This window comes from Centruroides sculpturatus, unplaced genomic scaffold (assembly GCF_000671375.1).
Source record: "Centruroides sculpturatus isolate CEXI.00-Female unplaced genomic scaffold, Cexi_2.0 scaffold695, whole genome shotgun sequence".
In the NCBI taxonomy this organism is placed as follows: Eukaryota; Metazoa; Arthropoda; class Arachnida; order Scorpiones; family Buthidae; genus Centruroides; species Centruroides sculpturatus.
The window spans coordinates 177636-190966 of NW_019384921.1; the positions used below are offsets into that span (position 1 = coordinate 177636).

The 13331-nt window shown below is 29.1% G+C and overlaps 1 protein-coding gene across 1 annotated transcript in view; it reads left to right on the top strand.

Annotated features, from left to right (window-relative positions):
- The first annotated feature begins 1234 nt into the window (after positions 1-1234).
- The window catches only part of LOC111631861 (programmed cell death protein 6-like), a 23199-nt gene continuing 11102 nt past the window's right edge, over positions 1235-13331 (top strand). The window contains exons 1-3 of the mRNA XM_023376199.1: positions 1235-1440; positions 1525-1586; positions 8711-8755. Of these exons, the coding sequence (XP_023231967.1) occupies positions 1379-1440; positions 1525-1586; positions 8711-8755 (169 nt within the window). The 5' untranslated portion in view covers positions 1235-1378. The remainder of the gene's footprint in view (positions 1441-1524; positions 1587-8710; positions 8756-13331) is intronic.

Consider the following 13331-nt stretch of genomic DNA (forward strand, 5'->3'; position numbering starts at 1 on the left):
AAAAATTATGAAATCGAACTCGAAGGTTATATATCTTTCAATAAAAAGAAAACATTCGACCTCACAGGGATTCGATCTAGCGGTCTTGTAGTGATTGCAGTGCCCCTGGTGGTAACATTTGTCTCTAGTTGATTCTGGCAACGAGCGAAGATAGGAAGTCGAAAGACCAGTTAATCTACCGACTCTGCTATGGTTGATACTGTATGCGCATTGTCACTTATTGTATATCTCTTGTCATTCCAGTTATGTATTCATTGTTCTAGTGTAATACTCACTCCAGAGTGGTGCACTCACAAAAAAAAATAAAAAAAAAAAGCTATTTTGGAAAAAACCCAAAGAACAATAATTATACTGTACATGTCAAAATTAAAACCACAATTGATTAAACGAGTTTTTCATTGTTATAATGAATAAACGTATACATAATATAATTAAATATATATTTCATAAGCACAATTATATGAGCATAACACCGAGTTATTTCATTTAACTAAAATTTTCTTTAAATAAAAAAATTTATCTATAACTGCCCGTTTTTAGTTCAAATTAACTTTTTAACTTAGAAATAACGAGACATTTGGGCAGGTCCAAGCAAATATTATATACTGTATTACAAGCGCTCGATATACAATACGGTATTTCAACCCGATAATCGATATCGGATTGAAATCTCATCGATCCACAATTCATTCAAATACAGTATATTGACTTATTTGCGTGTCTCTACGATCATACAAAAAGAATTAAAAAAATAGATAATTATATTTGAAGATAAATAATGTAAGGCGTATTTAAAATATTAATTTAACTTTAAATTTCTCACTTCTTACATTCTATCAGAATTTAGAAATTAAAAATCGAATTTATAATTAAAACTTAGTCATGATATTTATAATTATATTTATTTTACTAGTAATAAATAAATATATATATTATTAATATAATTTAAAAAATAGTTTTTCTTTCATTTTTGTTTTTATTTGAATTATTTCATTCCATTCCGTCATCGCTGGCAGATTACATCATGTTCGATGATCTAAACACGTGACGTTGATAAGGTGTTATTTCAGACGTCGGTTCTGAATTTAACTCCTTGTAACTTTTAATTTGATGTTTTAAGTTTAAAAATCGATGCAAGATGTCGTATTACGGACAGCAAGCACAACCAGACAGACAATTTTTATGGNAAAAAATAGTTTTTCTTTCATTTTTGTTTTTATTTGAATTATTTCATTCCATTCCGTCATCGCTGGCAGATTACATCATGTTCGATGATCTAAACACGTGACGTTGATAAGGTGTTATTTCAGACGTCGGTTCTGAATTTAACTCCTTGTAACTTTTAATTTGATGTTTTAAGTTTAAAAATCGATGCAAGATGTCGTATTACGGACAGCAAGCACAACCAGACAGACAATTTTTATGGAATTTGTTTCAAAGGTAAATAGAACAAATTTAATTTGACGTTGAATTTATAATGTTATTTGGGAGTTTAGTTTAATTTTTGTATTTGTTTTACATTAGGGTTGATACTGATAGAAGCGGGACTATTACAGCAACGGAATTACAACGAGCATTATCTAATGGTAAGAACTGTGACCCCATAATGTAAATTGGGTTGAACCAATTTTGACATAGAAACTATATAGTTTATCCTTAAAGGTAATTTTAGAATCCAATGAAATTTCGATTATAGAAATTCAACTGCTGACAGCATGTAAAATTCCTTCACCTTTGGCCAAATCCGTGATGGCTGCTGCATTCAGCAGACACAACAGTTGTAACTGAGCAAATCAGTAGCTGTTATATAGCAACTAGCAACCTGGATCTGCTGAATGATGAGTGATGTATGCGTTAGTCGGTTTTGTGTATCAATAGGTAGCATAAATGAAAGACTACCAAATGTAACGTCGAAACACCAAACATGTTTTGAAAGAGTGCTACTGTAGAGGGCATTCAGCAGAAAAATACTCAACCGCTCCAGAACTGTTGAGTCTACTGAACGCAGCCAATGAACTTGTTGTAAATGCTTCTGTAGTGCTGACAGCACAAAGTTTTTAATTAAAAAAAAACAAAAGCATATAAAATTCAAAGTCATTGTCTTTCATGAGATTCCACTTCAAAATTTTTATATTCCTTTCATTAGGTCACACACAGACAGAATTTATTTTATTTGTCAAATAATACATTCATTTTTTTTTCCAAGAAGAACCTTATAATCTATTTCATATAATACACTGTATATTTAGTGAACAGTTTTATGTTATGATGATACTGTAATACACTGTTTCTTCATCAAGTTACTTTGTGTTATTAATACTACTAATGAATATAAGCATTGTTTAATCCATTCATATATTAAGAGAGAAAAAAACTAGTTTTAAATATTGTTTTGGGGTGCTGATTTTTTTCTCCCTTGAATCATTCAATATTGAGTCAATATCTTGTAAAAGTTCACTTCTAAAACCATGGTTCATGAACAGGATGCTGATAGTGTCTGGTAGATTATTTCATTTGGAATAAATTTGCTGTTTGCTTATATAAACCAAATTTGTATACATTTTCATAATTTTTAATGCTTGTTTTGCAGTTTTGTACAAAAACATTTAATTCATTGTAAAAATTTAAAAACCATTACAAGTAAATGCATTTATGTTGAAAAGTGTCTGTAAACTTAATATCATATGATAAATTCATAGTAGATATAAAGTTAAATTTTTCTGACTGGGGTTTTTGCAGTTAATTGTTTAATTCTAAAATATATAGCTCAGAGACACGTTTTGTAGAAAAAACTTAAAAAATAAGACATTTAGTTGTGTTTTTTGTTGTTTATTAGTCATGCTTGGTACATTACAATATTTATTTTACATGAGTATCAGTTAAATGATTTAAAAAAACTTTACATTTATATAAGATGGCTTGTGATTGGTTATTTTTCATTCAAATGAATCTATTACTAATCATTCAAATGTTTTTTTTTTTTTTTTTTCATTTTAACTGTACAAAATTGAAATGAAGAAAATAAATTGCCTAAAAGTTACAAAAATCCCTTAGTCTTAATCTTAATTATTTTTGATCAAGGGGGAATTTCTCTTCAGTTGGAAAATACTGCTAGACAGCTGCACAGTTTCCTGCTATGTACTATTAAAAAAAAAACAATGGATAATATAACTAACATCTAAATAACAGTAAATTGTATATGATAGTTCTGATTTAATCTTGATTTCTTTTTATGATGGATAATTGATAAGTTTGTTTTTTGAGTATACTTATTTAAAATAAAAATATTTCAACTATTTAATAATTTTATAGATTAAAATGATATATTTAATTAATTAGCAGCACTGAATTTTCCTTTTTCCCACCCTCCTGTTGAACTTTGTTCATTTTATTATAGGATGTAAATGAGTACATAAGTGCACATCTGATATTGTATAGAACAGTTGTTTATTTTGACTTTTTCCTGTTGTCCCAATAGTTTGTCAGGGAACCAAAATTCCAGTATTTCAAGCTTTTCTGGAAAAATATCTGGTATTTTGAAGAAATCTGGAGAATTGTCTTTAGAATCCTAGTTCATTTTAAGTGTGCATATCTGTAAGTAAACATGATATTCATCAAATGAGGTTGATCTAGAGGTGAGGCTGTATTTTTAACTTTTGATATCTTGATCCTTCTGGTTGGCACCTTGCTATGTAATCAAGTAGACTGCTTTCAGAAAACTGGTACTGTTTACTGCATTATATATGGCTAAATAATATAAATTAATAAATTTCACAAAATATACTTGCAATACAACTGCATGGATTTTAGATTTCTTTGGGAAAACAAATCACTGCTGTGAAAGAAATTCCTCTGAAAAGTATGTAATCTAGGTTACAAGAATCCTACTAGCATATATATAAGGTAAATTAATAAAAACAAAAATGTGTGGTTTTGGAATTTGCTGCTTAACATTATAATGTGGCTAGAGGTTGATAAGAAGGCTTGCCTTGGATGTGGAAACAACAGGAGAGGGGCATGAGCATCCCATATTGGATAAACCAAAAGCTGGTCAGTTTACATAAGCAATATAGAAAAATATGCTCCCTAAAAGAGATAGACAAACCGAGTAGGATAGTTAGATATGTAAACATTTTTCATCTGTTACTTCAGTTTTTAAAGAATTAATATTTAAATTATTCAGTTATTTCATTGCATGTAGGTTTTGCTTTATTAATTAATGTAATTATACTTCATATCTCATATATGCTCTTCTGGTTTTTAACATTCTTCCTGTCTCACCTATGTAATAATATACTGGTTGACAAGTACATGTGAAAATGTAATGTTAAATAATAATTTTCTTTATATCTTTTTGTTAATTGGTTCTCTGATTTTGAAGAAATTTTGGATTTTGTTGTTCAATGTGGGGGCTAGAATAATAATGCATGGTTTTAATATTTTTTTTGTTTTCAAAAATTACCAGAATGTAATCTAATTTTTTATAAATTATCTATGTTTTAGGTATTGTTTTTATTGTGAATATAAAGCCATTTGTCAATAATTCTGTTGGGACAGTTGTTTAACTGAAATATGTGAAAGTGAAAAAATTATCAAATCTTTAAACTGTGATATCTAAAAAGTTCAACACCATTATTTTCATTTTTTGTTTCAAAGCATATGTTATCTTGGATATTATTGGTGTAGTGAAGTATCATTTGAGACACTGTTAATTTCATATTGTAAACAACAAAGCAGTTGTCAACATAATGACATTAAAATATTACTTCACAAAGGTTTTAATAATGCAATCAATTTTTATTATGCAGAGTTCAGCAGGTTTTGGATCAATGCAAGAGCCCATAATGAGACCTTATAATTGTCTATAAAAATTTTTGTTCTAAATAAATAAAAAATAATCATTATCTAAAACACATTCAACAAATTGAGTTGTCCTGTTGTCACATCCTAAATTATGTAATGTATCTAATATGAACTTTTTTGTATAGAATGGTACAGTAAATAATTTTTATATCCAGGCTCAACATCCTAATATCTTTATTTACAGTAATTTTTTTGGAGATTTTCAATAAACTGGTTGATGTTTTTAATGCTATTGATTGAATTAATAAATTTGTTTAATTTATCTTTAAAGAATTTTTCTAAATTGTAAAATACATAATTAATGGGTTGTAAGCTTCATTTATTTCGTGGGTTTTGACTTTGATGTTGAGCCTGAGTATTCTTAAGTTATAATCTAGTATATTATTAAATTTGTTTTCATCAAAAAAAATGCTTATGTATGATAAGGTTTCCATAGAAAATTTGTGTTTAATTAATTTTAAAGAACCTACAACCAAGAGAGAACAGCAAGGAATCAAGTACTAAAATTACTAAAAATAAAGATTTTTCATTAAAGTATTGAAAAAATTGTATTCTAACGGAGAATATCTACATCTAATAACTTGTCTGAATTCCTGACTTACTTTTCTAAATAATACTATTCTAGAAATGATATCACATCTTGAAAAAACTGTTTCCTGAGTAAATGTTTCAATTAATTTTAAGTTGGGCAATGGTATTTACAGTTAATAAAATATGAAAGTACTGAATATACAAAAAGTCTTTAGACATTGTTTTCATAATCACCAGCAATATACAATCTTCATGTACAGATATGACTATTTTACAGAGGCTAAGGAAATCAAGGAAATAATTATTTTCTTGATTTCAGTTCATTTTTATTTTCTGATTTCTATATTACTTTTGGAATTTATATTCTATTAACATAACACCTATAACCAGATTGCATAACTATATTTTTGTCATACAGGCTTTTCAAAATCTAATCTTTTATTATAATTGAATTCAATTTTTATTTCCTGTGTTTCAGTTGTCTATTGTTGTTTTACTTATACACTTGTTACTTATTTGTACGGTTTTAATTAATTTAACTTTTTTATTCATTAAAATAAAATTATTTTTAATAATTGATTGGAAAAATCTCAGGAAAAAGAACTTTATTTTTATAATGCTGAATTAAGTCCAACTTATAGCTATATTGACTGACAAACCTATATAGAAACATGTCATCTAACCATTATTTTCATTGATTTTGAGTTTGGATTTGAATATTCATTAATATTACAATATTTGTAATATTAGAAATGGTAGTGAGTTTAGAATAAATTAAGATGCTTTATAAAAAGTTTGTGAATTAGCCACTAAAGATTAATTATAATGATTTTATACTTTTGACAAAGTACTGGGAATCTTTTCTAGTCCAAATGTCAGGTATTCTCTACTTTACTTAGCAAAGAGCCAGTTTAATATATCTATATAAAACAAACTGAATATGTGAGGGCTTAGATTTGGCTCTCAGAAGAACTTATCACACACTATTGATGTAGTAGGAGAAATCTCACAGAAATGGATTAACACTGATTATTTATTGAGATTTAGATCAGCATATTAATATTAAATTTTATGTGAACATCAAGCAAAGTGGCATTTGTTGAAGATGATATGAAAGTCAACTGTGTTTGAGTGGTGTTAGAGATTCAAAGATGGATGAGATATGACTGACGATTCTAGAAACAGACAGCTGAAAACAAGAACAGTCAATCAACAATGCTATTTAGAGTGCTGAAGAGATTAAGATTGTGACCGTAGGGTCGGTGTCTCTTTGACACTGCGTTAGGATGTGACACCACTGAGTCTTGCAGGACTCTGAAATCGTGACTTTACGTCATGCGAGCGGTTGCGGGTAGGCAGTTGGATTCAGAGTAGAGGTGAGGAGAGAGAAACGAGGAAGTGATTCACTTGGATTCCATATTAATAAACAATAACAAATTTATTTTATTGGGCAGGAGTACACAATGTATGATCTTATCCCTATTTTCTTGCATTTTACTGTTGCAAGAGAGAGAATTTACAAATGACTCGTGTGTGGATAAATACCTTATAAAGAAGTTGAGGATGGATAACTCAAACACAGGATTCTTCAGGTTTTTATTTGAATTGTTTGGGTAACAGGTCTTCGGATGGAGGTATCTGACAGGTGTAGAATAAGTCAAGAACTTGGGCATGATAGGTATCTGTATGTTGATATCGATGGAGGCACAGTCTTTTAACACACTTTTGAGGCAACTCTTTGTGGATGGACTTTGGAGGACGACTGACTTGACTATTTTTTTTTCTTAGCTCTCCCTGGTTATTGGGTATTTTCCTTCTGGGGTTTTTCCATGAGGTCAGGAGTTTGTTGCCAATGGCCTGGCAACCAATACTGGAAATTTATCAAAAGTTCCAGGTGACACATTAATGACTAGATGGATTATCCTCAACAAGGAAGCAAGTCCGTGGGAAACAATTTTTATGATAGCTCTTGATGAAAAAATCTAAGTCAAATGACGAAATTGTAAAATGACCAAAGGTCAAGCTAATATTTTCATCCCTTCATCCGTCACAAGATTCTGTTTTAAGAAAGACCCGAATTATGATCTGACAAGATGTCGTCCTGATGAATGATCCACATGTCACAGTACATTCACAGTGAGATACTTTCTGTAAAAAAGCAATTACCCAATTAGATCATTCTGCCTATTCACCAGACTTTGCTCCCTCTGATTTCTGGCTACTTCCAAAATTAAAAGCTGTGAAGAGATGAATATTTTCTAATGTAACTGATATCCTATAGAATGTGAGATGGCTACCCAACAGTATTCTTGAAAAGGGAGTTTCAGGCCTGCCTCCAGAAATGGGAATATATGGATGCAAGTCAATTTATAGATGCACAAGGAGATAACTTTAAAGATGGTAGTAACACTAGTGGTTACTATTACCTCAAAATTATCTCCTTGTGCATCTATACATTGACTTACTGTGTGTGTTTTTTAAAGGTGCATTATGGGAATTAAATTGTCACATCTTGTAAATGAAAATATAAAATTAATATACAGTAGAACCCCTCTAATCCATCACCTTTGGGACTGGGGGTATGGTCGGAACGCAAAAAAGGTTGGATTATCAGAAAAAAGTAAAATAAACAATCTTCCCTTTGTCCAGTCTTTGCAGCACTGCTAATTTTTCATTTAATGAAAGAGTAACATGTTTACGTTTCACTCCTGACATATTGAAAACACACACAAAACTCTACACGTACACACAATGTAAAACATATACTGTAACGAACACAGAAGAATGCTACGGACGGTGAGTCACTGACAAGTCGGGACAAGTTTCTCGACTCCGACCACAGTCAGATTAACCGGAGTGACGGACTAGCCGAGGGCGGACTAGAGGGGTTCTACTGTAAATAAGTAGATATGTAAATTTAGCAAATCTAATATTACATGCTAAATTTACTTATAACAGGACACATACTAAATCAATCCTATAAATAAAAGTTTTGAGTTAAATTTAGTTGAAGAAAATTGTATATTTCAAATTGATTTTATATGCCAAAATTCACTTTAGAATTATCTTGGTTAATTAAACATAGGAAGAGAATACAGAAATATTAAGAAATTGAAATTATTTTAAACAAAAATTATCTATTTTCATAGAAATGACAAAAGAAATATTAAAAAAAGATAATCATCAAAAATCAATAGTATTAGAAAAATGTAACATTTAGTATTACTTTTAAAAATGAATAATTCTTAAACTTAATTATTATACATGCGCTATCAAAATAAAAATATTAATATATAAAATCTTTGTATTTTGATAGGTACATGGAAACCTTTCAATGCAGAAACTGTTCGGATGATGATTGGTAAGTTATTTGTTTTCATATTGCATGATTGTTTTATCATACCAGTATTATCTATGCTCGGTCTTTGTCTTCAAATGATATTTTATGTCTATAGTTGATTATCAGAACTAATAGAAGTAAACAAATCACATAATTTCAATAAAACTAATATTAAAAAAAAAGTAATATTTCTGAATGAAATAATTTTCTATGAAAAACCAAAAAAAAAAAAACTTAATTCTTTAGAAATTAATACATATATATTTAATTTGAAAATTTTAAAAACATTTTTACATCAGTCCGAAGTCAATAAAATAATGCTTTATTTTTTAACAAATTGTTAAGAAATGTAATTTAAAATTATGAATTTATCTGTTATGGAGACACTAAACACACCTTACTTATTTTTCCAGCAACAAAATTTAAATAGAGATTGTTTTGAAAACAGAAATTCTATTACGGAATATCTAAATTTTATTCTGTAACCTGATGAAGGCTTATTAATCAGGCTAAAAACATTTTGTTTTGATCAACAAAATTTAATTGTTGGAGAAGTGTGTACTGTCTTCATAAAATGCTGGAACTTCACCAGTAATCAATTATTGATATACCTGCATCTACATAATCTTGAAAAAAAAATTAATTTATCAGTTCTGCTTTCAAAAATATTAGATTATGTAATTTCACTGTTTCAATAATTTTTTATTTCACATTATCAAGTATGCAATTAAAAGAAAATAATTAAGTTCTAAGTTTTTTTGTATTTTCTGTTAATTTTATTCAATAAGTTTTTATAAAATACAAGAATAAAACAAATGAAAATGTGTATTAGACTAAGTAATTTGTATAGAAAACTAGGTATAAAAACAATTTAAATAATATAAATGTTTTTGATATGGAGAATAAGATAAGTTAAAGTACAAATTATTGATAAAAATATGATAAATATACTTGCTTTTCAAATGTCATTATTGATGCAATTGAAATCAAATGTTTTTATGATGCCAATTGTAATCATAATTTGTAGTGAACCAAATATTAATCATTCAGTTTAGTTACATATTTCATGATGCAATTGAAAAAAAGAGAAAATATCCAAACTTTTTATACGTGAATTATTTGTTACATAACAAATTCTTTATGAACAGTAATGGTCTAAACATTTAGATTTGGAAATTTGAATTTAGAATATTTCAATAAAAATTAAATTTGTGGCAATGCAGCTTAATTATATTGGATCATTACTAAATCTGACAGTCTAATGATCTGGTCTAGCTAGTGGTTTTTTGAATCAGCTTTGATAATATTTACATGATTACATACAAAAAATTCAAATTTTAATTTCAAATAGCTAGCTAATAATTTTTTTTACGTGTTTTACAGAAATAATTAAAAGTTTAAGTATAAAAAACATATGATAACATGATATATATGTTTTGTATATATATATCAAAAATTAATTAGAAACTAATGAATAATTCTGAGTGTTTTTAAAAATTGCTATATTGATTATATGTACAGTAGAACCTCGATTATCCACCCCCCGATCAACCGACCGTCCTAGTCGGCAAATTTCAAATGTCTGCTAGTGATGTGGCGCTACAATAGCGACAATTATTATTTTAAAAAATTTTTGTTAGGCTTAACATCGATGAAAATTCAACACAAAATAGGTTAATAGCAATATACTAATATACTAATTACATGGGATATAATAATATACTACACTAATAATAGATTTTTTCACACTTTTCGGTTATCCGACTTTTCAATTATCCGACCAACCCCAGTCCCCAATTAGGGCAGATAATCGAGGTTCTACTGTATATTTAAAAATTTTACATATTAAAAAATCAGGATTTTATGATTAAGTGTGCTTGTTTAACATGTTTGTTATAAAATGAAAGTTAAATTGTAGTTGTCAATCTACTTATCAAGAATTACCTGATACCATTTATGAATTATCTTGTAAAACAGTCTTGCAAAATGTGTTACAAATATATTTATTTCTATCATTGAATGCAATTCAACTTTATAAATAACCACATTTGTAGTAAACAAGTGTAATTTAAATCTGAAATAAGACTGAAAAATAAGCTTTGGCATTAGAGAACAGAATATTGAAGAATAATAATACAAAATATGTTGACAATATTTTGTTAAAGTACTTTGCAAAGAGAAGCTGGTTTTTATGTGAAATACAGAACAATAATAGCATAGCATGTTTCGTGTTTTTTTTTTATTTTGTGCATACGCATTATGGCTTGCTCAGGCATAACTTTCTTTTTCCAGTGGATGGTATAGCTTCCAGGTAATGAAATGTCTTCATTTCTAATTTTCTTTACAGCATTTGGTTTTTTATTTCCAATGAAATGTAGAAGAAAAGAGATTCATTGACCATCTCAGACTTTATAATTGAAATGTTATTTGATGGAAAGGATTAGTCACTATGTATAATTATTTCCAGAATATGCATTTTTTTTCTGGCCATATAATTTGTTTTTCTTAGCACTAAATAATAATAAAGCATTTAATCTAATCAATCAATGCGAGACTTTTTCATTATCATGACCTCTAATTATATTTTGTTTTATCCAAATTGATTAAGTTGTCTTGTAGGCTGTCTATTCAAAGAATTTTCTGTTTCATATACCAGCTATGAGATAACTTGCATAGGATTTTTTTGTAAAAATAAGAATTTTCTACATTTTGGGCTGAAAAATAAATGTTAGTGTTAAAAATTGAATATTACTTTCAGTAATGTGGCTCATTGAGAATAGTATTTCACCCTATGACATCATGTCAGTCAGCAAGATTAAAAAAAATGGTAGTTTTTAAGCAAGTACAGGAAAGAAAGTTTTTAAAAGATTTTTATACTTTGAGTAACTGTTATACAAGTAACCCTCAATATATGCTGTCAATTGGTTCTGCAAGTATACCACATATATATTTTACACTCATAATGGATTTGGTCAAGACCATAATGGGGTGACAGATGGTGAGGGATGAGACCTAATATATCTGAGACAGCCTACCCATTGCAAATTGCTGGAATTCTCCACCTATCCTGATTCAATTCTGGGTCCTGCAGAATGATAGATTTCATTAAGCCTTGGCCATCTGACTATCAAGGAATAAAAACAAATCGTGGAAAATACGAGGAGCAATCAAAAAGTTCTGGGACTGATCCAGTAAAAAATGTCTGATGTACATGTTAATTTATTGAGAATTGTTGCCTTCAAAATAAGTTTCTTCTGCAGCTATACATAGATTCCAGTGCTTCTCCCAGTTTTCAAAACATTTTTGGAACTTTTTTCTTTTACATTGTTAAGCACTTGCTATGATTCTGTTTGAATGTAATCAATGTTCTCAAATTGATATTCTTTCAGCACTGTTTTTTAGCTGTGGAAATAGAAAAATGTTGCATGGCGCCAAATCTGGTAAATAAGGAAGGTAGGGAACCACAGCCATTTTATTTTTGGCAACAAACTTTTGAATAGATACAGTTGTGTGAATGGAGCGTTGTCATGATACAACAGTTAGTTTTGAGCTTTCCAAATATTGGTCTTTTTTTGTATGATATTTTCATGTAGGTGCCTCAAGCATCCATATAAAACCTTTGATTTAGTTTGACCTTGGGGAATAAATTCTTGAAAAATTGAATTTTTTTTATAGGAAGGGAAATATGAGCATGCTCTTGATTGCACTTCACTTGGCATGCTTCCTTTGGTCTGTGTGAGCCATGATTTTTTTTACTGATTTGATTATGTTTGGTCTCAGGATCATAGCCATAAATCTATTTCATCTCATATAATCACTTTTTCTGTTGCAGTCTTGCCAGGTTTAAAATAAAATTTCACACACATGCTGTTACTTGAAAAAATTCATTTTACAAAGCAAGGAAAATCACAAATTGGTGAAAACAGATCCAATCTAACAAGTAAGAAACAAATACTGCATACAATAATGGCATGAAATTTGGTGGGAACCTGAATAATGATGTCTATTATATATATATACATACACACACTAGTTTACGCAAGTTCAGCATGTGGTTGATTGTAGCACCGTGTCACCAGTCCTGGAACTTTTTGAATTTAGCTCATAATGTTGAAGATTGGTTTATAGAAAGATTAGAAATAGCTACAGTAGCTCAAAAATGAGCAACATAAATTAACAAAATATTTATAACTAGTAGCCCGGGATGCCCCCTAGTGGGCGTTGTTTACAAATTTCCATGAAGCACGGTTCCTTTGACTTTTTTGTTCCTATCAATATGCTGTACAGCAGTGTTAAAGTCCCAATGGTAAGATTAGGTGAAGAGGTGGCGATCCCCCCCCAAACTGTAGCCCCCTGTGCGAACAAAAAGGCAAAGGAACCATACCCCTACTCGCGACCCTTTGCGAGATATAAGCCCCTGAAATAATAAATTCCTATTATAAATATACTGAATTATTTATATTGTTATATTGACCAAATAATAATTTATTGCCAAATGAATAATAATAATTCATATTGTTAATTTAAATAAGAATTAAAATTGGTAATTTGAATGTTTGAAATATGACACACGATAGGGGCGCCTCTAGTGTCCGTT